General features: G+C 45.5%; 1 protein-coding gene and 1 pseudogene across 5 annotated transcripts; both read left to right on the forward strand.

Moving 5' to 3' along the window:
• Window positions 1–2,291: 2,291 nt before the first annotated feature.
• LOC144117052 (uncharacterized) lies at window positions 2,292–6,417 on the forward strand (annotated as a pseudogene).
• A 7,042-nt stretch (window positions 6,418–13,459) lies between these two features.
• Window positions 13,460–24,447, forward strand: LOC144114977 (uncharacterized). 5 transcript variants are annotated; one of them, XR_013311179.1, is made up of 8 exons: window positions 13,460–13,635; window positions 13,841–14,006; window positions 16,387–16,484; window positions 16,667–16,847; window positions 18,251–18,515; window positions 19,768–19,918; window positions 22,307–22,533; window positions 24,113–24,447. XR_013311179.1 is itself a non-coding variant. In XM_077649057.1 (8 exons), exons 1-4 carry the CDS (start codon window positions 15,163–15,165, stop codon window positions 18,412–18,414), a joined length of 528 nt encoding a protein of 175 aa, XP_077505183.1. In that variant the 5' UTR covers window positions 14,015–15,162; the 3' UTR covers window positions 18,415–18,515; window positions 19,768–19,918; window positions 21,038–21,153; window positions 22,307–22,533; window positions 24,113–24,447. The 5 variants fall into 5 exon arrangements, 4 of the variants coding, with proteins under 4 accessions (XP_077505186.1, XP_077505183.1, XP_077505184.1 ...); XM_077649057.1 differs by lacking the exons at window positions 13,460–13,635; window positions 13,841–14,006 and adding exons at window positions 14,015–15,247; window positions 21,038–21,153; XM_077649060.1 differs by having other exon boundaries at window positions 13,558–14,006.
• Window positions 24,448–27,270: the final 2,823 nt, after the last annotated feature.

Consider the following 27,270-nt stretch of genomic DNA (forward strand, 5'->3'; position numbering starts at 1 on the left):
GTGATATATACTATGCTTAGACAGATAGCTTGACAGTAGTGTAATAGACTAAGTCCCGCTTCCACCTTCTCTGATCTTGAAGTTCAAAGCGCCAGCCTGGGTCATGTTTCGAAGTTTTACCGCGGTGACAGAGTTCACGCCCTAAAAAACAAACACAGACAAAGTCAGAGGCAGTACTAGATCAGGTGCACAAAGTAAAACACTATCATGTGACTTTAAAAATGTCTGCAGTACAGAACTCGCCTGAAAGCTTTGTTTACGTCAGTATTCTCCATTCAAACAGTTCTAAGAAGAAACCAATCTGTTCATGAACATTACTTTGGGTATTCTCAATGCTCTTCTTGCAATTTTTCAAATATTTTGTACATACCTGGAGCGCGGGCCTGGCCCAAAAACACGCGCTTCACTCACTGCTGCGGCCGGCTGACGGGTGCCAAGGAGAAAAAGCGTGTCGTGCGCAGAGCTCGCAGCCGCCGCGCGAGGAGAATCGAGGATGAAAGCGCGGCGCGGGGGGAGAGTGTCGCTATTTTTCAAATTATCAAGAGGCTTTACGGTTACTGTGCTTTTGCACGTTCGCCACGCCCATCTCGCATGACGTCACACCACTGATCTCCACTAGGTGGCTGGATGCCACATTCCCCGCTTTCCGAAGTAGGCGCAAGTGAAGCCACCGGTAGTTCAGTTGCATGTCCCCGGAAGTTCGGTGTCTGCTGTGTATTTCAATGCAAAAAGTCGCCTCTTTCGCTTTTCCGTTCTCAGTTTTTCGCGTTGTTTTCGTGTAACGTCGACTGTAATATCAAAGGAATAAGCAAGCTCAACGCGAGAAATGTGTGCATTGTTTGGGGAACCCTGCAATTTCAGAGAAACCGAAGGAAACAGGCATCCAGGTCTCACCATGCCGCGGTAAAGGGGTACGTGCATTAAACACTATTTTCTGATCTGGTTCTTGTCTTCTGAACGTAATTAGGGGAAGTAGTGGTATGACGATGAGTCTAGGTCATCTTAAAAAACAATTTTCGTGTTGCAAAGAAAAGGCAATGGCACGGAAATTCTGAAACTTGAACTGCCGCTGTTTCAGTTTCGGGTTAATTGGTGGCGGACGATATCGCTTCTTATCAATGGCAGGTGATGTTTATCGCTTTAGTGTGTCATTTACCTTCCAGACGTGCTTTCCATCTAACTTTATAGCACAGCCACGCTTCATCTACACAGCACGAGAGAAACGACTGACGAGAAAGACGAATGCAGCAGCGCATGTGACAAGCGCTGTTAGAAGTCAACTGCACCAAGCATCACCAATGAAAGCCCATTCAGTCATAATTTGCTACACTACGGAACAGTGCTTGATACGCTCCGTCGAAACAGCACCACCATATACATTTTGGACGCGTTAATGTGAGCCAGCAAAACATCGACGGCACCTCACCAAATTGCGGCCTCGCCCTTGCTCCGGTTCGGTCTAAACATAATTCGGTGAAATGGTGAATGCAAAGCCCGCTGACTAATGAAGGTTTGCAGCTATTCTTTCTTAAATTTATCCCCCATTGACGGTATAACTTGGCCTTAGAGCGCGACGACGTGCATCACAACAAAGAGCAGAGCTGGCGACACTAGCGCAACGGGACGATACAGTGCTGAGCAGACGAGGTTCCGTACGTACTGTGTGTAGCGACGTTCTGTCGTCTGCTAGTGTCGTCCCATAGCGATGCAATGGACCCTTATTTTTGAAACGTCCTTCCCGAGGGCTTTGCTGCTCTCCTCATGCAGTTGACGGCGCAACAGGTAGGCATTGTCATGAAAAAAGACGAGAACGTCGAAAAGACAAGGTGCTAAGTGGAACACGAAAGCTAAAACAGAAAAAACCGCGCTGAGGTCCGATTTCATGCACTGCCAAGGGCTGACTTCCGGGACATGCTCGCCAACTTCCGGTGGCTTCACTTTCGGACGCCCGATGCGGCATCCAGCCCCCTAGTGGAGATCAGTGCGTCACACCGCGCGGCTCGCCGCTGTTTGGTATGACGTCACACCGCGTTTCTCGTCGTTACGCTTGCCTCCGCTCGCTTCGCCAGTTGCGTCGCATACCTCATAACACGTCGGATTGAAAAGGAGAGCTCGCGTGCGCCGCAACCACAGTTGTGTCGTCTTTAATGTGACAACATAGCTAGAGAACCAGACGAACCTGGACTTGCAATCAAGATTAACCAAGGCTAACCATGCTATCTATGCCTTACCTTTCACTACGTACATCCTGGCATAGCCGAGCTAAGCCACTAAACCGCATCGTTCATTGGATGACCGCCACCTGCCAAGGTAGGCGCGTTGCCTATTCAGTGTGTGGAACGCACTCAACGTTAGAGGGCTAGCCACGTCTAATTACCCGATACACTAGATTCAGCGGTAGTTGAACTGCAGCTGATTTTTTAGACTGACACGAGACGACGGCGACGCTAGGTTTAAGCTACCATTCATAATACCCTTAAGAGGTAACAACGAGGAAGCGAAGCACAAATTCGGGCGGCAAAACCGCCCCTCTCCCGTTGTTTTCCATCAACAGCACGAGTGATGAACTCGGTTCCGCCCGACCATAAAAAAAAGATCTTTTGTCTGCACACGTGTCATGACACGGAAGAGCGGTCATTACAATGTGACAAAGGTGCTAGAGGCATCCAGTATGACGTAATGAATCAGGTAACAAACACTTCAGTGTTATCTGGGTCTTGCGGGCACCTGATTCATTTGTTATAATGAAGTTTCCTTTTTTTGTGAAACATATGCGTGTTTGCACACCAACTGCCAAGCCTGAGAAAACATCAAGTCGTCAACCTACTACTGCCAAAATCGACCCGGTGAAACAACTCATCGCACTTCAGGTCTTCCTTCTGAACAACTTTTGAGACTGATTACGCTTCTTAAGCTCTGCCTGAATTCATCTGTACAGTCTGTAAAATGAGTCAACTATTCACAGGTAGCATTGACTTATTTGACCTGCGTATAGCCTTTAATTGGTCTTCTATGAACGCACCTCGAAATAACAACAAAACTAAACACATAACCGCGAGTTGTCAAACAGCGCCCCCTCTTGCTGGTGTATGCCAAGATAAAATAAAATTCTGATTAAAAGGAAGGCGAAGCAACTGACCCACTCTCTGCATGTGGACACCTGAATTGCGGCTGGAGGGAATGGCTTAACGAGGGAGTGAATAGTGCGGGGGAGGGAACATTTTTTTTTTTGCGAGGTAAGAGGGTAATATTGTTTTCGTGGTTAAAAGCAGAAAGAGGTGCCATATTGGTGGGCTCCGGAAACCGAACACCTGTGGAACTTTAATGTGTTATTGACATTCCACAGCTCACGGGCACCGTTTGCGTTTCCCCTCCATCGAAATGCGGCCTCCACGGTCGGCTTCAGATCGGGGTACCCGGCGCGAGAGAGATACCAGAGTGCAGCGTAAGGCAGCGAGGAGATAATAGTGAAGAGGAGAGTAAAACTTTAATGTGCTGAGATTAGGAGGGTAATTATGGCCAAACCTGGCGTTATTCATTGTTTGAAGCCATGTTATAACACGTCGCAACGCTCAGAACCAGCCCTGAAGCTAAATATTGGCAGCTACTAGGCATCTGATTTGAATTAAAACATTGAAATAAATGACTGCACAAATTGAAAGTTGAATGCTTATTGTTGCGAATGATTTGAGTTCGTCGGCAGAAATAGGTGCATGTCCAGTTCAGAGTCAAATGCTACACTATCCCCTGCCGCATCAGCTTGAGTGATCACTTGAGTTTTTTTTTTTTGAAGCCACAGTATGACGTACTAAAACGGGCATCTATCCAAATCTACACTCCTGGTACATCTTCTACCCTATCTAGCATCGCGCTGTTATTCCTGTGGGGATTGGCCCACACTCTCCCAACCCCAACTCGGCCGGAAAGACTTTGAACCTTCGGCAACTGCCCGACTATGCGAGGTAAGCAATGTTCGCGACACAGAGGTTCGAAAAAAAAGGTTACACGTGTGCGTGCCGAGCTGCGACAGTATTTCGCGCGCGCACATGAATGTTGAGGACCAAAGACCGCCGTGAATATGACTGCATTCTAACGTAGCTCACGCAGTCTTATAAAGCGTGCAGGCGTTACCGGAGCGCGAAAAAGTCGCTATAACAAATATTAGAATTGCGTTTCTTGAGATACTAACAAATTTCAGCATTCATTTCCACTTTTCGAGTTTTCTGGCATTTGTATTTCCATGCGCATTGTTAAACATGCGGGTTAAAAGAATAAAAAAAACGACGCTCAATTTCTGCGATTAAGCCAATGCGAATTAAATGCGCTAGCATTGTCGAGGGCAGGGCTTTAATTTTGCCTCGCACGAGATTGTGACGGAGTGCTCTCACCTGTGGACTGATTCGATCGCGCATTAAAGTTGAGGAAGGCGACAATATCTCGAGCACTGCCCGAGAGGCTTGCAGTTGAGCACATGCGTGCTGTGAATGTATGTGAAATTCAGATATGTCCAAAATCCGAGTGGGATACTACTGCTAGCAAACTCAGAAGTCTTTTTCAATTCTGCTACAGGACCACTTCACGGAAGATCAGTTCGAGCCGATTATTTTACAGAATACGGGCAAAAATAAGCTAAAGCCATTTGCGACGCCAAGCACCTTTTTGCACCGACCAGCCGTAAAGCCGCGAAAGCCCCCCCCCCCCCCCCCCCGCAAAGAATAAGAGTGGATAGTGCTGGCATGTACATGGTGTTCATTGGGTCAAATTTTTGAATAGAACTCACATGGCCTTCAAGCCAAACTCACTATACCAACTTATTCTACAGTTGTCATGTTTCATGGTTTTCATGTATCCTGCGCAGACACCCCTAGAGTCGAGCCAAACATACAGGTGGACATCAGATCTTGACCTGTGGACACTGAAATTTTTAAGCTTTCTTACATGTACTCTCACAATTTTTCCTGTTTGCATTTTGCCTTCATGCTCTTCTCGTGTTCACATGCAGATGAAACATGTGGCACAGAGATAGACAAGTTGTATATTCTGTACTTATCAATTTTTTTCTCGTCCAGTGCATGCTGCAAACTCGCATGTTTCATGTACCAGTATCCACAGGCCATTCAAGCACAGAGGCTGCAGTTGAGTGTAGGTCAAAGCATTTGACATCCTGTATGTATTTTCTCTATATGAAATACCAATGCCCCTCTATGTGGGTTGTCATATTGCCGTGTTCTGTTCGCAGGTGCTTCTGACGTGCAATCAGACACAGGGATGGGTGTCACGTTCCCACAAGAAAGTATGGAAGCTGGTGAGTTAAAAATTCTTTTGATTTTTGCAGTGTTTTGCCATCCACTGCTTTTTACATACTGAAGTACGCAAGGTGGCACAAGCTTTTTTCTTCCTCTGCCAAGTTATTATTCTGCACTCAAAATTATTTCCTTTCTTATGTAATCATCAATACACTTTAACAACCCTGATTTGTCAGACATTAGTGCAAAGTGAGGGAAAATAAACTATGTGAAGAGCACAGTTAGAAAATAGCATCTATGAATACTGCAACTACAAGTGCTTGTCCAGTATGCTTTTATATGCATTCTCTTTTCTTTCATATAAGTTCATTCACTGTCAGCAACGTATTATTTCAAACACTGTTTACAGCTGCTCTGCATCTTATTTTGGTTCGCTCTTACATCCCAACTGATACAAGAAGCCTTGCAAAAGAGAATAGCGCAGCTTGAAGCTGAACTCCAGGCGACACGACGAAGGCTTCGACTTACTCAAAAGCAGCGGTTGCAGACATTAAAAGCAAATAAGCACCTCGTTGCCGGCCTGACTAATTATTTGAATGAAGACCAGGTTAAATTTCTAAAAATGGCAACAATGAAGGGAACACGGTGGACCAAGAAAACCATTATAAAGGCACTGAAAGTGAGATTTCCTATGGAGCACGTGGCTATGAAGCGGTCAGGGAACTTGGCCAACCTCTGCCAACAAAACATACCCTAAATCGTCACCTGGAAGGGTACAAGTTTGCACCAGATTTGCTGCAGGAGATCATGAAATCACTCGCACTTAAGGTAAATAGGCACATGCTTATGACCACACACCTATGCCACTATTACAGTAGCTCTGTTTACACTGACTAATCCTTTCCTTTTCACAGGTCAGCCTCATGTCACCTGAAGAGCAGCATGCCACTTTAATGTTGGACGAAATGCAGCTTACACCGGGCTTGGTGTACTGCCCATCTTTAGGTAGAGCGCTTGGAGCCCCCATTATCCCGCTTGCAGATGGAACACTGCCACTTGAAAGCCTGGCCACTCATGGGCTGGTGTTTATGATCGGGGGCATCACAACCCGCTGGAAGCAAACAGTTGCTTACCGCTTTAATGGGAATTCATTCCTTGCCAAAGCAGTTAAGGACATAAGCATTGACATCATAAAAGCATGTGAGGCAATTTTTAAGAAAGTAGATGTCATAGCCACAGACATGGGAGGAGGAAACCAAGCCATTTGGAAACTATTCAGTATAGTCGTAGGCAAACACAGCAAGCCTAAAACCTCGTGTCCCCACCCATGTGATGCATCTAGGCAGCTTTTCTTCATGGCTGACGTTCCTCATCTCCTTAAGAACCTGAGGAGCCACTTAACAAAAGGCCAGAAGATATATCTGCCGGAAGAATTAGTGACAAAAAACAATTTGCCAGGAAACATAGTGTCAATCAAGCCTATCAAGACACCGATTGAAATTGACGCCAATGCAGAGCTAAAGGTAGCGCCTCACCTTAAGGCTTCTTCAGTAGATCCAAGCCATTATGACAAAATGAAAGTGGGGCCAGCTTTCAGCCTCATGAACAGTGACACTGCTGCTGCATTACGCTTGCTTGTAGAGAACGGACCAGTGGATAAGTCAGCCTTAGCAACTGCATGGTTTGTTGAGATGGTGTTTCGATGGTTCCGTCTGATGACTTCAAGAACAACAAAACTGGCACTGAGCCATTTTGATGATATTGAGTATGGAAAGGCTCTTCCGTTTTTTTAGGAAACAATTGCACTTTTAGAACATTTCTATTAGTGACAATGAAAGAAAATCTGTTTGGAAGCCAGTGCAGACTGGCGTCATCTTAGCAACATCATCCGTGTTACATCTGCAGGCCCTGTTTCTTGAGAAGTACAACTTCAAGTTCCTGCTTCTAAGCAGGTTTAGCCAAGACGCCCTTGAGAATCTTTTCTCGACACTTCGGTGCAAGAACCCTGTGCCCCGTGTTTTTGAATTCAAGTGCACACTTCGAGCTGCTACAATGTCTCAGTTTCTGCGGCCAAGTAAGGACGGCAGCTATGCTGAACAGGACTGCTTTTTGTTGACTGGCATGGAGGAGGACAAACCAGACGAAAACAAGATGTATGTTGTCCGTCCATCTGACCTGCTTGACATTGAAAATATGGAACATGAATCTCTAGAGTACTTTGCAGGGTACGTTGTCGCACAAATCAAAAAAGTAAACAGCTGCCAAGCCTGTCTTGAAGAAATAAGCAGCTCAGCCGAGGGCAACAAGCTAACCATGCTGAAGTGCTACAACAAAGATAACCAGGCTTGGAAAATGGGTCCTTGACCCCACCTTGAGTAACTGAAAAATACCTTTTGCCATGGCGCTCTTTGGCCATAGACGCCCTTGCGCCATAAAAATCCATAATCATCATCATCATCATCATCAAAGAGAAGCCGGCACTAGCAGTTCTCTCATCAGCTGTTTTGCAGTTGATAGAGACTGCTGAAAGTTATGTACGCTTGAATGAGGATGGCTTAACAACAAACAAGCTCTTTACATCTAAGCTCCAAAGTAGCATTCAAAGTGCTCTGCACTTAGGCAGTTGTTTCCCTACATGCCACAGCATATCAGATGGACTGCTTGCAACATTTTTGAAAACCAGAATGTCAATACTCGTAAAAAAAACGAAGCCTTATCCTCCTAGAAATGTGGCAGCAGAAGCATTGGAATGCACATTGCTGCCAGTAGCATTAGGTAGTGCACTGCGATTCCTGACAGCTAATTTTGGTGTGAAAGCAGTACTCGTGTTATCTATGTCATGTGGTCAGAGGCAATAACTTCTACTACGTACTTTAGGGGAACATTTTGTTAGCAAAAAAGAAAAAGGAGGAAGTTGAGGAAAGGGAAGATGTGTGTCTCTGTCATGGTGTTATGACCCCTTTGGGAGGTGGGCTTGTGAATTGCACTGTATATTTGTTAGAAAAAAAATAAAGGGGGGAAGTTTAGAAAAGGAAAGGCATGCTTTCGTATGCTCTACCATGTCCTCTGCCCTATGTTAAAAATCTACCATTTTTTTTACTAACTCATAATTAGTCTGATATATAAAAAATATGGCCTTTCCTAATTTACTACTATAGTTTGACAATTTGAACTGTTTGCTTTACAAGAACTTATTTATTTCAGCAGAACTCTTTATTGTATACAGAATCTTCTATCCACTCGGCAGGATCTCCTAATTGTATTTTGTGCGCTGCATATGTGAATAAACTTATTATAAGGTGCCTACATTATTCTCTTTAAAAAACAAGTTTTCTATAGCCACAACTACAAAATATGAAACTGTGACACAATATCTCAATAACAGAACTGAAATCGTTGCTGTCAAATTACTGATCATAAAAAGAAAACTGTAAAACCGCCGGTCACTTGCACGCACGCGCGCACACACGAGCAAGCAAACATGAAGGTCAGGCTGACTCAGTTGCTGAGCTGCGCGATTAGATCGCGTTAGCAGCAAGAATACTCCATGGCACGGTTCATACGGCCGATGTAGAATGTCGCGACAGTTGCACAGTTGTACACAGGAGCTGAAACACAGTCTAGAGGTCGGATAACAACCGCAATACGCCCCAGAGAACGGCAAGAGGCACTGGTGACACTCGTTTGCACACACACGCACTGGCGACGTTGTTTACTTTCCGCGAGGATCAGCGAAGTTATGTAGCAAGTTTTCCAATGCAGGTGACCATCAGCCTTCTTTTTATGTAAACTTTTCGCCCATAGCAACCGCAATGTGTATTCAGCGCACGTAAGCAAAAAAAAGCCACAGAGCAACGTAACTAAACCCACCCAAATGCAACGGCGGATAGCATGAAACAGAAACACACAACAAACTCGTCTCGCGTCGTCTACGGCTGCGACTGTGTTGTCCACCGTTACAGACTTCGACTCTTGTCTAAAATGCTACGAAATCAATATTCTTCTCTTTTTTTAATTCTTTGAAGATAATTTTTGGTCACAAAAGTGTAACTTAATTCGAAAAGCGCAAAAAAACAAGACCGAAACACGCGGAATGCAGGTTACGGAGCATTTATCCTCTCTCGTGCTTTTCTTTTAGCACGCGTTTGAAATTCAAAGATAGACATGTTCCTTACCTCAGTCTTTTTTTTTTCGCTTTTCAAAGGACTAAGGTACCGAAACGTTTTGTTTTCTCGCATGTGAAGATAAGTTCCCCTCTTATGAATACCGCGGGCCATGGTTTAATTAGCGTGGGCGTCGTCTGCTACACAGGACCTTTCTAGGTGGCGCGCGCGGATGGCATCCCTTTGACAGGAGGAATTAATGGTATATGGTTTAGTGGAAACACATCTTAGAGACATGGAGCAACCACCCTGTAACCCAGACTACGCATGAGAATATTGCAATAGAACAGAGGGCAGCAGAAAGGGAGGTGGAATCGGGGCATTCATTCATAAAAGTATGAATTTTCAAAGGGTTAGACTGGGATGCTAGGAACATTTATGGCTAAAAGGAACAGTGGCAGGCAAGCAAACACTCCTTGGCTTTGTATACCTGTGGACAGGGGCTAATGCCAAAAAGGAAAACAGCAAAATGTTAGAATGTAATGCAGGCGACATTGATGAGCTAGGAGGACAGGGCGAGATAATTATATTAGGCGACATGAATGCACACATTGAAGACCTGGATAGGTACACGGATTCAACAGGAAGCATATGCTACAGGAGATGTGTGACAGGCATGATTTAGTTGTATGCAACAGCACTGAGAAGTGTGAAGGGCTCATAACATGGGAGGCGGGGAGTCTGCACTCGACGATAGATTATGCACTAATGTCACAGAGGATGTATAATCGATTAGGGGTAATGAACATAGATGAAGATGGTTCCAGAAGTCTAGGGTGACCACAAGCGTATCAAGTTGAGCTTCAGAAGAAAAAGCAATGTAGCACTGAAGCGAGATGAACAATCAGGGGGGAATTTTTACTCAAAAAAGCAATTGGAAGCAGCAGCCAAACAAATCGAGAAAGTAATTTTTGAGGATAGTGAAAAACAATGGACTTATACCAAAATAACTCGATTACTCTAGAGCTAGCTAAGGTGCGAGTAAAGCTAAAAGGGAAAAGATGCAAACCCAAGAGTTGGTGGGATGAGGAGGTCAAGAGGGCAATAGAGAAGCGCCAGGAAGCGTCCACGGAACACAGATATTCCAAGAACAGGGGGGAACCAAAACCCGAAGTAGACAGAAAATGGGATACCTTCATAAAGTGTAGAAGGGACGCATCTATTTGATTAATGAGAAAATTAAAAGAAAGGGTGCCCAATGGATGTCAAAAGTAAATAAAAAGGATAGAAAAGCAGCCCAAAAATTCGGGAAACATCTAAATGCAATGAGTAATAAGACTAGGCTAGAACAAAGGCTTATTGTTACAGATGAGGGTATTCGACTAGAAGGGGATGAAGCAATAAAACACATAGGAACAAGGATGATGGAAAAATTTACAGCAAAGCACATGGTACATAATTTATCGAAGGAGGATAGACCTGGGATAGACCGGTTACAGCAATAGATTCACTTGAGGAAGGAGAGTGGGAAAGGGCAGAGAAGACGGTTCCTATAGTGGCACATCAACAGGACCAGATGGCATCCCGATTATGTTGATAAAGAAGTTAGGACCAAAATCCAAGCAAACAATAATACAGGTAGTGAACAAAATGATAGTGTATGAGAAAGTCCCCAATGAATGGCGATTAAGTAGAATGAACATGATAAATACGTGAAAGGGGGACAAAGCAGACGTAAGTAACTATATCGTCCCATAACAGTGACATTTGTGGTTTACAGGGTGGTGATGCAGATTATAAAGGATAGACTGCAGGCTTGGGTGGAGAACGAGGGGGTGTTAGGGGAACCACAGAATGGGTTCCGGAAACAAAGGAGGTTGGAGGACAATCTATTTTCATTGACACAGTGTATAGAAATTGCGGAAAAGGAACACAGCCCCTTATGGCTAGCATTTCTGGATATTAGGGGAGCCTATGACAACGTTACTCAGGAACATTTGTGGGACATACTGGGCACATTGGACGTGGAAAATGGAGTAATTAATCTTTTAAAAACTATATATATATATATATATATATATATATATATATATATATATATATATATATAGAGAGAGAGAGAGAGAGAGAGAGAGAGAGGTAACAGCTAGTGCTCATAAAATGGGAAAAATGTATCAGGGCCCGTAGAGATACAGCGGGGGCTTAGGCAAGGATGTCATCTGTCCCCTTTGTTGTTCATGTTGTACCTGCAAGGGTTGGAGACCAGGCTAGAGGGGAGCGGACTAGCTAGGCTTCAACCTATCTTTTTTCAAGCAAGGGGAATGGATTAAACAGACATTGCCGAGACTAATATACGCGGACGATATAGTGATAATGGCTGACAACAAGGATGACCTGCAGAAGTTGTTGACATATGCAGTACAGAGGGAGATAGATTAGGCTCAAGTATAGTAAGGAAAAATCTGCAGTCATGATATTTAATGAAGAGGGCGGCGAGCATAGAATACAGGAGTTCGTGCTAAAAGTGGGGTGTGGATAAATAACAGTGCTGAGTATCTGACAGAGCATGAAAAATATGTATTGAATAAAGCTAGTAGGAATGCAGCTGTCATGAAAAATAGGGCACTGTGGAATTACAATAGGTATGAGGTGGTAAGAGGGATCTGGAAAGGGGTGATGGTCCCTAGCCGGACCTTCGGTAATGCGGTCCTGTGTATGAGGCCAGATGTTCAAGCAAGGCTAGAAAAACAACGGGGAGTAAGGAGGTTAGCTTTGGGAGCACATGGCAATACACCAAATCAGGGGGTACAGGGTGATATGGGATGGGTGTCTTTCGAGAGGCAGAGAGGCTAGCAGTAAGATAGCATTTGAGGAACGATTGAGAAAGATGGAGGAAAAGCAGTGGGCTAGGAAAGTTTTCAGATACCTGTATATAAAGAATCTTGACACGAAATGGAGAAAGCGAACTAGAAAATTGACAAGCAAATATCTGGACAGCAGTATGGGGGCAAATCAGCAATTATCGGTTAAGAAAAAGGTTAAAGAAATAGAGAGAGCTCTGTGGAAAACAGGGATGCTGACGAAATCGGCACTGGGAACATACCGGACCTTTAAACAGGAAATTGTCAAAAAAATATGTATGATAATTGTAGGGGAAGCTCTTTGTTGTTTGAGGCCAGGACTGGAGTTTTGCGGACTAAGGCGTATAGAGTCAGGTACCATGAGATAGACACTTTGTGCATTGCGTGCGGAGAGGAGGAGGAAACGGCTGAACACTTGAAACTTTTCTGTAAAGGGCTTCACCCTACAGCAGCGGGGCTGACTTACCCAAGGCACTGGGGTTTAGGGATAGTGAAGGGAAAGTGGATTTTAAGAGGTTAAAAGTAACCAAGCGAAGGTTATATGATTGATGGCTAAAAGCAAGACAGGAGTAAAATTTCACAAAACATGGCTAGGTGGCTAGAGCCACCGCCCGATTTAAAGGGTTCAGCCGTATCCATCCATCTACCTTTGCAGCACCACACCATTACTTGTCCAAAGATGAGCATGTAGATAGTTCCTACTGTTGGCGAGGTTGGCTCACGCTTGGTGTGTGTGCACGCTTTTCTGTGTTGCGCCGTGGGTGCAAGGGTCTTCCGTTTTTATGTGCCGGAATTTAAAAAAAATCCTGTGCGCAAACATTCTGGCCTAATAGAGAGCAAACAGCGCTCACAAGGTAGAATATTATTGCTTAAGTTGTTTGAGATCTAAATAAACATCGGTATTTGCCTGTATTTGGTGGAATTGGCGAGAAACTGTTTTCGGCTACGAGTACAGTTTTTGCAGACTCGAGCCAAGCAGCCGATCTCACAGCCAGTAAACCTAATACCGGGGCCAGTTCGAACGTATTATTCGAACGTATGCGCTAAGAGCGTGTGTATTGTCTTCTTGCGTCGCTCTTAGCGCATACGTTCGCATAACTATCTCACAGGCTGCGCCATCTGCCGGATGGCGAAGCAAACGACGTCTCGGCTTGGTGGATGCGAGAAGCGTGCTCTCTTCGAAGATGGGGTTCGTCTGCCCGCCAGAATTAAGATCACAAGGAACATCACTGCTTCTGCTACTAAATGCCGCACTGATAATGTGACATCAACAGCACTGCACACACTAATAACTGATAAGTCGTCGCTTGTAAGTTGCATGTTTATCTGGCAGATGGCGCAGCCTGTGAGAGCGGCTGCTTGGCTCGCATCTGCAAAAACTACTCGTAGTCGAAAGCAGTTTCTCGCCACTTCCACCAAATACAGGCAAGTACCGATGTTTATTTAGATCTCAAACAACTTGGGCAATAATATTATGCCTTGAGAGCGCTGTTTTCTCTCAATTAGGCGAGTATTTTACACAGAGGAATTTGTTTTTAATCCGGCGCATAAAAACGGAAGTCCCTGTATACGTAAAAATCGCGGTTCATAGTTGTGTGACCTCGCAGTGGTTTATTACGTTTACGTGAAGTTTGTGCTCGACAATGTGAAGAAAGCAACGTCGTCGGCGCTGATAAAAGCACTTCACCCGAAGAGCGTGGATGATTTTACGGTGGGACACACATACCGTGTGTACTGGGAAGGGGATGAGAAAACAAAGGGCGGCTATTATGACGCACAAATCCATCAGATGACAGGTAAGAAAGCCTTTATTATTGTCTGACTACTTTTGTAAATTATACCATGCGGTAGCTGTAGCTACCCGTGTTTTCCCATTGCGTTTAATGTATACGTAGAGCGTTGATAATTTTTAACTGCGTATTTAGGAACTTCGTTCATTGAGTCTCTATGCATGTACCGCCGTCAGCACAACCTGGACTCCATGTACGCGAAAACTCACGCGAACGCGACGGCGGCAAGCGACGAGCGACGCCGTCGCGCGAAGCAAAATGCATGTGTCGCTTGCCGTGTCGCTGGGATCTGCACCCACAGAAAATTTCGCTCGTCGCCCGGAAGTCCCCCACGCGACTGGCCAATCAGAGCCCCCAAAGCCGTTTCCGGTCTGTCCACGGTTTCTCACGGGTACATCTCACGACACCTGCCCGTCGTCTTGGTCATCGCCACCGTCGAGAAAATATTTGGTTTTGTAGCTGAAAGGCAGACCTACATGATTTAAATATTTAAAACAATCTACTTGTTGGGTGCGGAGGGCTAACAGCATTTGGAGCGGGCTACGCGAGCGGGCGTACTGCAGGGAGAGATGCGTGTCGAGCCGCGGGTACCGGCACTCGATCCACCGTGCCGCTGCGCTCCAACTGTGCAGAAACACTCGCGGCGCGCATTCTCACTGGTAAATTATAGTTTGCTCACTTACAATCAGATTGCGGTGACAGTTTATGGGAGTGTTTTTATTAAGCCGGAGTGCACAGACACCGAACGAAAGCACACCTCCCTCGTGAACCCGTGATGTGACTTCGTCTCCGCAAGCACGCCGTTGGTTATCTCGACTGCCGCTACACCGCTGTCGTAGAGTAAATATTCCTTTGGCCCTGACTATGAGGAACATTTACAAAATTTTGAGCGAGAACAGGTTACGGGCGTGTTTCTAAACTTGAGTGCGAAAAGCACTGAGTCCTCTGCGCACGTCGCGGGTTCGCGTCGCCTGCCGACGGAGCAGGCGAGCGTGGCCGTGCCGCCTTGTCGCGTCGCTCACTCTTTCGCGCACATGGAGTCCAGGAAACGCGAACGCTTGAGCGCGTGTCTTCCACTGTCCTTGGCGCCGCTGGCCGTCGGCCGCTGCGTCTGGGTGGAAAGGGTGGAAGCAGGGCACGATCTGTCTCAGCACCGTGCAGCATGGTCTCTGACTCGGCGCCCCGAGCTCAGGGGCTGCAATACCGGTGCAGGACGCGCCATCGCGCGTTCGTGTTCTCTGACAGCGGTACAGCACTTGAATTTGCTTGCCAGGGCTACTAATGTGTTCCTGAGATTTTCTGCCTTTTGTAATCGCTCACGCTGTTCTGCTGTTTTGCCGTTCAACTGCGATAGAGGTTTGCGAATTCCGTCCTGTTTGCAGCATGTTGCGTGTTGATGTATGTAACGAAATTAATTTGGCAGTGCCCGGTAGCTGGTAGAATCTCCCGGCTGAAATTCTCCTGGCACTTCATCAACTGCATGGGCCCCTATGAATACGTTTTTTTATTTTTTCACTGGCGCTCCTCCAGCACTTGCAGTAATAAACTGTCTTTTATGTAAGTATACAAGTGGTGAGTGGCTGGGCCTCCCAGGATGAACCTGTTGCGTTTGGGGTGGGGGCTGGGCAGCAGACCACTTCATAGCTTTAGACGTATGTGAAAGTCGTGAGTACCCGGACGCCCCGAATTGAGCCCCGAGTCCCGCGCTCTGGCTGTGTTTCGCTTGCGACTAGTTCGGAAGTATGAAATATATAGTTCACTGCTCTTGTTTCCAGCTTAGTTAATGACCACGTCTTATAGAGCGAGGGCAGTATAGCTACGTGTATCGAATATTAAACTGCATAGGCCTCCATAGCCAAGAAAGCCGCCAAATGTGAGAGAGGCTCTCGCGCCACACTAGGTAGCAAGCGTAGAGTCTGCATTGTTTTTGAAAACTTGGCATGGAGGCGAAATTTAAGAGTCCCTTATACTGCGCGATGTCAGTGTAGTTAAAGAACCCCAGGTGGTCGAAATTTCTGTAGCCCTTCACTACAGCGTCAATCATAGCCTGAGTCACCTTGGGATGTTAAACCCCCGTAAACCATAAACCGAATAGTACTTGGGGCTGCACTTTCACATAGCATAGTTTGTTACTGCGGCTGAACATTGTCACGAGAATTATGCACTGTAAAAAAAAATGACATTGCTCAATTGAGCAGCCAATGTCAGGCGAGTGTTGGGGTAATTCTGGCTGACGACAGAATTGGCCTTGTCAGTTAAATAATTTAGAAGCGGCTGCAAAAGGTTTGGTGCGTGAAATCTAACGACGTATTGCATTTTGTCATTGCAATCAACCTACAGAAAATTGCACAAACACACTCCTAAAATACATTTCTTTTGTTCCCAGAATCCAGAGAGGAAATGGATGAATATATTTTAGGTCCCAGACATCGTGGGGTAGTCGTGCACCCGCCAAAACGTCCGACATGCCTGGCACAGGATAAAGTATGTATGCGCATTTGAAAACTGAACCTTGTAGTGAAATGAGATGTTTAATAGGTTTGCAGTGACATTGTGTCTCATGCTGGCATTGCTGAATTTTGCATCCAAAGAAATTTAATTTTTTTTAATGCCAAATACAACATCGGTGATTCTGTGTTTTGACATTGTGCTGATAACTACTGCAGGTTCGAAATGTCAAAGGGTTGTGGATGCTAGCAAGGCAGGCCACAACAGATGAGCTGCTGGACAGCATAGCAGAGTGTGGAGGTGAAGAAGAAATAGAGAAGCTTCGAAAAGAAAATGAGGAGCTGCGCCAGCTAAATATGAAACTGCAAAACCAGTTGTTGCGCTTCCTCTCAGCTGATGGTATGCACCTTATGAGTTTTTTTTCCTATATTTCCTGCAGTGCAAGCTTATTGATTATATGTTTCCAGGTCACGTAACCTGGGAAAAAGTTTTTGGTGGTTTAAGAAGGAATTGCGTGTGTTGGGGTAGGAGGGGAGGGAATAGCTTACTGTGCATATTGGAGTCTGCAGACCGAAGAGCAGCTTGCTCTCACTTTGAAGGACTGAACCTGGCAGTGACTGCTAGCGAATCTTTCTGTGTTACTCTGTTACTCTGTTCCCTTGCTGTAAAACACCATACCAATAGTTGTTACACCCGCTACTGTGGCTGAGTGGTATGGGTACTCGGCTGCTGAGCCGAAAGACCTGTGTTCAGTCCTTGCCTCGGTTGCGGCGTTTTGATGGAAGCAAAACACAAAAAAGTCCATGTACTGTGCGATGTCAGTGCATGTTAAGAACTCCAGGTGGTCAAAGTTAATCCGAAGCCCTCCACTGTGGTGTCCCTCATAGCCCATGTGTCGCTTCGGGACATGGGTTAATTGCAAATTGTGGCTACCCCACAAATCACAATTTTTGGTTTGTTCACAAAGTCAGCACGCTTGTAGTCCACTCAGTCATGTTGGCTTGTTCAAGAATACCAGGCTTTCCAGTAATGGCAGATCTTCAAATTCATTAGTTCGGGTGTTGAAAAAGAAATAATTAGTTCATGACAAAGGGATCTAAACATGCACTGTGTGCTGGGACATGAACTGATAGATTTTTTGGCACAGCAGTGAGCCATTTCACGAAAAATCCCCAGCTATGGGAAGGAATAACGAGGGATAAGAATGTAGTGGAGCTTATTTTGGAGGCTTTTTTCGCAAAGGTGCATGGGTGATTATATTCGAATCAGTGCAGAACTACCACAAAGCTGCTAGTTGCAACTTTAGTCTGCTATGAATGAACAGTCAAACTGTCAACCAGCACATACATGCGCGTGTATGAGAGCTGTTTATGGAGTGCCAGCCGTTTGCCATTGGAACGGGAACACACTACTATGAATATGCTGGACATGTGCATCGTTTCCCGCTCCTAACTAAAACTTGTCCTTTGTGGCTTCAGCACTTCTCTTTTAAGCACTGACACAACCAAATTGCAGCGCGCTCTTGCAAAGAGCAGCAAACGCAGGAGAGGATGCTGAGCGGGCTGTGCCACTCTGATCTACACCACTGAGGAGCATTCTTTCAGTGTGGTAGTTTAGAGGCCTTGCACTCTACAAAGTAGGAGGGCTTCACATTATTCTCTTGGTGGTAGCTTAAGTGTCTCCCAGTTTTTTTGCCTCAGTATATCAAAAAATTAAGCTGTGCTCAAATTTCGCATTACGAAATCCCATAACTGTTGGTCAAGTTTTCTTTCATTAGCCTACGTCTGTGCTACCCTTTGCAGCACTGCCTGAACCTGCACCTTCCGTGGCCATGGCGGCTGCATCTGCGCATCTACATCTGTGGCATCAACACCTGCAGCAGATACCTCTTTGGCCGAGGCATTCCCGGCTCCTTCCTATCCACCCGTGGCCACCTCTCGGCCACCACCAAGCCCCATTCCTGTAGCCCTGGCTCATGTTGACATCGTGCAGAGTGCTTTGGGCAGCCAGGGCGAAGGACCCACAGCAGACACTACAGAAGTTTGCACGTTGGCCGAGGATGGGAGGGTACGTTTAAAAATACAGATTAATATTTAATATTAGCTTTCATCTTTTCGTGCACTGCAGTGAATGTGTGCCTGCTTTGATAATACTGCACTTCTTTTCAATTGCTGGAACCAATAGAGAACCAAACAAAATTTCTTGATTGTGATAGTTATATCTCTAATATTTGTCAATCCAGGAAATCTTTGTGAGAGGGCATTCATTGAAAGAGGCTGGAAACCATTGAAGTGAAACAAAAATTCAACCAGATGGTGATCAGCTGCACTTGGGTGCGAAGTAAGCAGTGTGGAATAAAGAACAACTGTGGGTTACAAGTATTCTAGCTGAAAAATAAATGCATAGGACCCAGGAATTGAGTTAGGCAAGACTTGTGATATATAGCTGGTTGTTTCTTAGAGATAGGATAGCTAATGAGAGGACACATAGTGAAAATATTTGGGGCCGTAGTTTCCTCAGGTTTGTTTTATTGCAGATCAGTGGGAGAGGCATTTGTGTTGCAGTGGACGTAACATGGCCAATTTTGATAACCATGATTGCTTGCTTGTGCCTACCTTTCTTGTTTTGTTATTTTATTACTCAGCCAGGAACAGCAATATTGTCATAAGCTGAGGACAGATATGAAGGTAACGTAACTTTTTTTTTGGTGCTGCAGTAGCGAATAGCAATGCATCATTCCGTCAGTAACGAAAGGGGAAGTAAAGAAAACCTTAGTAGCAATGCAAAAGGGAAAAGCAGCTGGTAAGGATCAGGTAACAGCAGATCTGTTGAAGGACGGTGGGGAGATTGTGATTGAAAAACTAGCCACCCTCTATACTCAATGACAATGACGTACGACCTCTACCGTACCAGAAGCTTGGAAGAACGCAAACACTATCTTAATTCATAAGAAAGAAGAAGCCAAGTACTTGAAAAATTACCGGCCAACCAACTTACTGTCCGTTGCCTACACGGTATTTACTAAGGTAATCACTAATAGGGTCAGGGCAACCTTAGACTTCAATCAAGCAAATGATCAGGAATACTTTCGGAAAGGGTATTCCACAACAGGTCATATTCTCACTGTCAATCAGGTGATAAATAAATGCGCAGAATATAACCAATGCCTATATATAGCCTTTATTGATTGCGAGAAAGCATTCGACTCTGTGGAGACCTCGGCAGTCATGCAGGCATTGCGGAGTCGGGGTTTAGAAGAATCTTATGTGAAAATACTGGAAGTTGTCTATAGACCAGATTCTTTTACCCTCGCATGCAGGCTGCGGGTGTGCTGCTACTCTCGACATCATTCGCCATCTGTCGGCGCACGCGGCACGTTGGACTGCGGGCGGGTCGCGCCGGCGGCACGTAGAATGCGTATTTGCGTGTTCTTCGCATCCGTTGCTGATGTGCTCCATCACCTAACGCATGTTGGTGTGTTGTGCGTCACTACTCAGATTTCCCCAGGCCGTTCTACGGTTATCTGGCACACATTGTTACACACATATCCGAGGGTAGTCGACCAGGTAGGGTGCGGATTGGAAGCAGGTACTTACAAGCACATTTCTGGCGTGTCGTTTGTTGCCGTCTTTTATGTACGTACCATCTATGATAATTTTATGTATCAGAATGTATATGTATTGATTTGACTCGATGGTGCAGTGATGTGCAAGCAGTAACCGGATCGGCCAGCTGCTGACTGAAGGTTGTCGAGGCGAAGCACTTGTTTTCGATCACCAGTACGACATATGTGCGCTGAGCTTGCTATTGTTCCTGTTAAACACATTTCGTGCATGGGGATGTAAGCACGACCGCTACCAATTTAAGTTGTTATTTCCGCATTTATCTCGGAGGGATCGGCGGGGTAAAGGGCTGACCGTAGTATCTCTGTGCTGCTGGTACCTGCCTGAATCACAGCAATATATACACGATTTTATTACGTTCTATGACACTTGGCCAAACGGCTACGTGACGCTGCCACACGCACCGAGAGCCTCCACAGAAAATAAACGCGACTTCGGGCCGCAGAATTCGTGAAAACTGGCCTCTTTGCTGATATTGATTCAGTTTTTGATAAATTAAGCTAAAAAACGTTTTTATGCGCCAGATAGCATAAACCATGACAAAATTTGTTTTCTATTAGCCCTGCGACTCAGTTGAGCTCACAACGATAATTTGTTGATATAACAGGCGCACCACGTAGCTGACGAAAATTGAAAGCCCTTTTTGTTGTGGTTGCTTTATGGCCGGTAGAAAGGATTAAGAGCGCATTGGATTTGAAATTGCATGCTAGGTGTGCACATAAGGCTTGATACTGACCAAAAAAATTTTCTCTGTGATGGAGCACCAAGACGATAGCGATATAAGCGCGAGCGCATGCTGAGCGCCGGCACAATTAACACGAATGTCAAACTAAAATGTAATGATTAACGCATCGATTTTATCCCTTTGATAATGCAAAGATTTCCCGCAACACAACCACGCTGTGGAAGTATGCTGGACAATGTTTTTTTAGCGCCCGCAGGGCAGTAATTCAAGGCTATATGCAGGCACGGCCGTGGAGCTACCGCAGCCCCCAAAGAAATGCCCGCACCGTGGCACGCCAGTGGGCGGAAAATGGCCGTGCCCGAGAGTGGCTCTGTATTCTGGTCTATAACTGCACAGGGTAACGTGATCTCGCCAACGCTATTCACCGCCTGTTTACAGGGTTTATTCCGAGGCCTGAATTGGGAACAGCTAGAGATACAAGAGTTAATGGAGAATACCTAAATAATATCAGATTCGCTGCTGACATTGCCTTGCTGAGTCGTTCAGGAGATGAATTGCAAAGCATGATCAGTGAGTTAGTCAGGCAGAGCAGAACGGTTGGTCTAAAAATTAACATTCTGAAAACCAAAGTAATGTTCGACAGTCTAGCAAGGGAAAAATGTTCACAATTGGTAGCGAGTTTTCTGGAAGTGGTAACGGAATAAGTCTACTTAGGGCAGGTAGTGACCGCTGATCCGGATCATGAGAGGGAAATAACCAGATGAATAAGAGGGGTGGAGCGCATATGGTAGGTTCTCTCACATCATGAATGGCAGTTTACCAATATCCCTCAAGAGAAAAGTGTGCAACAGCTGTATCTTACCGGTACTCACCTACGGGGCAGAAACGTGGTGGCTAACGAAAAGGGTTGAACTCAAGTTAAGGACAACGCAGCGAGCTATGGAAAAGAAAATGATAGGTGTAACGTTAAGAGACAGGAAGCAGGCGGAGTAGGTGAGGGAACAAACGCGTGTTCTTGACATCCTAGTCGAAATCAAGAGGGAGAAATGGGCTTGGGCAGGGCATGTAATGCGAAGGCAATATAACCGGTGGTCTTTAAGGGTAACGAAGTGGATTTCAAGAGAATGCAAGAATAGCAGGGGGCGGCAGAAAGGTGGACGGATGAGATTAAGAAGTTTGCGGGCATACAGTGGGCGCAGCTGGCAAAGAATAGTGTTAATTGGAGAGACATGTTGCCTTGCATTGGACGTAGTCTGGCTGATGATGATGATGGATTAACTGCTTAGTACAACCTGCACTGTCAAGTGAAGTTTATTTCAGCTTTTGTCTTACAAAAACTGTGGGTGACGAAAAAAGTGGTTCGCAATGACCGCTTGACAAGCTTCGTCACCCGTAGAAGAACACAGATTGCCTTGCAGCAACTGTTTGTAGGGGCTATATGGCTTGGTGTGTTTACTGAATGGCTCATGGCACTTTATTAGAAGAGTTACATATAGTTATTTTCACAGTTTGTAGTGTTGCTGAAAGTAGTTCTGTTTGGTTCCATGCAGGTGAACCTTGCCAATGTTGTTTATTTGGCCGAGAGGTTCTATGGCCAGTTGCTGGTGGGCCCAAAGGACTCGCACTTTTTGAAGCGAGCAGCCGTGGCCATCTGGTCATCAGAACCTCTCGCAAAAAGAAGTGTAACTGGTACACTATCGAACCGTTTCGTGGCCCAAGGTGGGGGAGAAGCCAGCTCAACAACCGCTGACCCCCCATAAAGTCAATGCACTAAAAGGTGAATGCGGTCAATTTGTTCACTCTTCTATAAATTAACTGCAGTTTAATTAGAGAAGAGTTAACAAAATGCAGTGTAATTTGAATTATGTAGCTGTTAACTTGTTTGGAAAGCTTAATAAGACACAAAGGTACTGGTAAACTGGCTAAAATTTTCTTTGAACGCACTTTGTGTCCGCAGAAATTGATTGCTGTTGGTGTCACACATGCTGTGTGAATAATATTGTGCTTCTATCTTCAGCCATGAAACTAAATATTTAAGGGTTTTTAAAAAAAAATAATGCCTGAAAGATTTATTGTTCACTGTTGGAAAGTAATTTAGGAATTATTTTGATAGATAAATTGACAACTAGTGGAAGAAAAGGCCAAATCCCACTGGTGAAAATGAATGCACAACCTCCACAAGCTGTGCGTAGTGTCTTGCCAACTGAGTTACTACGGCAGCCTCTGTTTTCAGTGACGTTGCATTGGTAGGATGCTGGTAAACTCTTAAAGTTGCTGAGAAGAGCAACCAGATTGCTTAAAGGGGCTCTGAAATGCCTTCCGAGGAGAGCACATTTACTCACTTAATCACTGCACTGTGTTGCCATGAAAACCGGAGCCAAATAATACTCTTCTACACGCAGCAGACGACCCACAATCACGCATCAAAGTTGGTGAGCCTTTCCCGGCGACTTTTTCATACTCGCACTCTCCTCCGTCCCACGTATCTGTGTAGACAAGGTGAGAGGTGGCCATTGATTAGATTCTTTGAGACATCAGGCAGCTACCGTGGCTGCGGCCAATAAGCCGCTTATCTCCGGCGGGTCGGGAAGCTCCGCTCCCAGAGGGGGTTCGGCGAAGAAGCGCCTACCTTCCAGCGCGCAAAAAGTGACGAGAGGAGAGGGAAAGGCGCGAAGAGGCTGAAATTCAAATTTAGACTACACGTAATTCCGCTTCTACAAAGCGCATTTAAAAAATCCTTGCTAGGCACTATTCGTGAAGCAGCATGCTGCAATATCCCAGGCATGCCGCAACTTTATTAGAGCCCCCTTCACAGCCCCTTTAAGTCAGGCCGGTGGCAGCGCCTACCATCGCAGGGCAGTGGCACATCGTTTAACCATTGCACCACTGTGCCAGGAGTGGTATGAGGACTCCCAGGGGTCTCTGAATGTAAAGTCAAGAATTACTAATTCCGCATTTATGGTCATTAACACATTAACAAAGCCATGTCATACCCTTAAGGCGGTGCTTAAGCCCCTTGAATTTTTGTTTATATGTGAACTGGTGCATCTTGTGGTGTGTCCCTGAAGAAGGGTCCGAGTTAGTCCCGGAACCTTGGGTAAAGTTAAAATATTGGTTGCCATCAGTTATCTCTTAACTATCTGAAGAACCCAACCAGACGGACTTCCGTCGAAGATGTTTTCGTTAAATAAAGAAGAAACTACGAAAAGCTTCTAAGCAGGCAGAGCTTAAGTGACCCTCCAATTTTTTTTTTAATAGCTGTGTTTTAGTGTAGCGCAGGCAAATTAACTAGTGCCTAGATTCACCTGTGAGTCATTCTAACACTCATGATGCATTAATTTCAATTTTCTATGCAGTGTTCTTCAAACATTATGTGACGTGCAAGGGCTACACGCCGGAGGAGGTGACGAAGGCGTCAAAAAATATTAGAATGTGGCTCTCACAGAAAGCATGCAAGCTGCAGCAACAGAGGCCACCAAAATAAACGAACGTCAGGTTTCCAATAACAGCGGGGGGTTGCGGTGCTAAGATGCCTTGGGCCAAGCAGTGGCCTGCAGTATTCTGAAATAAATAAGGCCGATAGCGACCATCATTGTGACCTTCATTGACCGAGCACTTGTTTTATCACTGCGCCGCCGAACTGCATGCTTTCTGTTTGAGGACATGAGTTAGCCCAATAAACAATTTTTTAGTTGGTCGCAAGCTACCTTGTCGTCATTCTGGCCTAACTAACGTTAACAAAATTTAACTGAAGCAACCAGTACAAGCTGCGTATGCTGCCACAGATATTGCCGTGTAATGACATTAGTACTGCAATTTCAGAAAGTATGTATGTCCAATGAGTGACTTAAGCTACCATAAAGAGCACCATTTTTTATTCTCTATGTGTATTCAACCTGTGGCGTGTCCTGAAACTGCCTGAAATATTTGGTTTAAATATCGTTGTAACAGACCTCGTATTATGCACTGGAATTCCCAGTGCCCTCTATTCTCTTGAATTCCGGGACTTTTACTAACATATAAGCGTTGCAAATGTTCATTTTTAGTTCCTTACACTATAAGCTAAGCCAGCTGGTATAACGCGCATTGCTGTGAAGTTTAGTGGAGCTCCGTTAAGTTGCGGAAATCTTTTTGTGGTGCTACTTTGTTTCCTGAATGACATGAGGAAAGTTCGTGCCATCGGGAGTTTTATTGAAAGCGATGACAAGGCTACAGAAATGCAGGAGAATAATGCAAACCTTTTAAACTAATCTCCTCTCAGATAAGTCTGTTTGCTCGTAAAGGCCGATTTTATTGGCAGAACACAGTTCCGAACTAATTTTGCTTTGGTGGCAGTTAGTTCATGCTCGCAGTTACTGTCAACAACTCACTTATTTTTTTCGCCAAACTTCAAAATGCTGTTCCAAGAGGAGATCTTGGATGTCGCTTGCGTGCAACGTGCTCTGCTCCTGAAGCCAGGGTTGGGTTCGTTCTATACCCGTTCTTTTCGCGAATGACATGATGTGTTTTCCTGAGGAGCACCATGAATTCTTGCTACCGACGCTGTTGTGCAAAATTAAAGCAGCTGCGCTTGAAATTTCAGGAGCTATATGTACGCTGCAGAATCTTTTACTTCTTGAAACTTGCCATCCAAGTATTACATGCCGCATATCATTCCACACAGTCGTAAAGAACCTGCCGGAAGACGGAACTATGTAAGCTGATAGCATTGCTTTTTAGCCAAATATAAGGGTAGAATGTGTTGACGTCTGTGCTTGAAGCAATTCGTTCGACTATACACAGTCGGGCTAAAGGAGAGAGCGCGGAATCGTTAATTTGTTGTTTCAGATTTCACGCATGGCAAAGGGGCTGACTACGCGGTCTTTGCATAAAGCGTAAGAAGTAAAATATAAAGGCTTGACGGTTACCTCTGACACAGGCCGAACGGTGTTGACCGAACTGGGAGCGAGCACGCGTTCTCCTTCCGCGTGAACGGCGGTCGCAGCGGCGGAGTGGTGGTGCAGTGGCGACCCCACCGAGGTGCGGCGGGAGGCGGAAACAGACCCCATTGCGAAGGCCGTAAGAAGAGTAGCACGCGCTCCCCTTGAGACCGGCCGTGAACAGGCTTAGCTATTTCAGTTTACAGTGTTGTGAACGAATGGAAGTAACTGAATCATGTAGAGCCAGTCTCGGAAAATCATCGCGTTTACGCATCTCAAAGGTGCCAGGTTTGCACGCCATCGATGATTCCCGAGTCGAACAGGTGCAGAGGTGTCGTGCTGCACTCTGTATAGATGGTGCACATACCAGCATTGCCCATAGAGTGACTCTATTCAGTGAATCTAGCATTGCCAGCATTACAGGAACACTACATTGCTCTAGGGTGCCTCGATGTTCCAGGCCATCGATTTAGGTGTGCGTGTGCGTGCATGCGCACGTGTGTGTGAGAGAGAATGCGGACCGGCTGCTCACGCCAGTCCGCGTGCATGGAGACCAACCGCCGCCTTCGAGGGTTAACACCTGTCTGTCACTGTAGTTTTGGCGGGCCGCGTCTTCTGCACAAGCATGGTGCACGCCCACCAGATGGAAGAACGTGAATTTGCGGATATGGTCGCAAGTGACCGCTAAAACTAGGAAAACAGTGCGGATCGAGGCCTGTTTTCATCCGTGATGATCGTTTTAGAGCGACAGCTGCAATTATAGGGACTTCGCAACTATGTAAACGGCTCTGCCTTTTAAGTCAGTGCTTCCGCAAACTGCCGCTTTCATCCGCTGTGGGTGACGGGCACGGTCTGGTCATATAATGTAGGCTAGCGAAAAGTCTGGGAGTTTCCTCTCCCATTCTCAGCCTTTCAGTGTGAGGAACTCTGCATGAGGGCAGTAACTTGTGCCGTTGAATCAGCATTTACTTTCTTGACAACTCCCACTGAGCATAGTCCGAGCCTCCAAGTAATTGGTTCCCGGACCAAACGAGCTGTGCATGTCGTTTACTTCTGGTTATTACAGGGAAAGATTGATGCCAAAATTACTGCGCTAATTTTTGTTGACATGAGATGGCATTTACGCCTTGATCGCATGTCTTACAGCACGACAAAACCGAAACGCATAGGGTGAGCGCGATATCTGGCTTCCAGAACGCGCTAGTTGGACAAAACTCAGAACATTGTGGCAAGCACCTCTCAAACGAGGCCCTCCAGCCAATGGTATCGACCGATTCTCATGACGTCGCGATTTATCCCATTTCACGGAGGTGAAACAAAAACATAGATATGCAAAATAAAATAGAGATCGTGCGCAGCTTTAAAACTTTGGCGCCATTTTTAAATATACACTGTCGTGGGATGCCCACATTGTTTCTGTTACAAAAAAATACTAAATAAAAAATCCTAAATTTTAGGTATAGTTTTTCGTAATCGCCATGTATTGCCTCGCCACTTTCCGATATTGATTTACATTTTTTTCCTTGAGACTTACGTACTGCCACTTGGTATGGGCATCAACTACTAAATCTAATATAGAAAGACTGCTCATCCTG

Source organism: Amblyomma americanum, chromosome 1, assembly GCF_052857255.1.
Source record: "Amblyomma americanum isolate KBUSLIRL-KWMA chromosome 1, ASM5285725v1, whole genome shotgun sequence".
In the NCBI taxonomy this organism is placed as follows: Eukaryota; Metazoa; Arthropoda; class Arachnida; order Ixodida; family Ixodidae; genus Amblyomma; species Amblyomma americanum.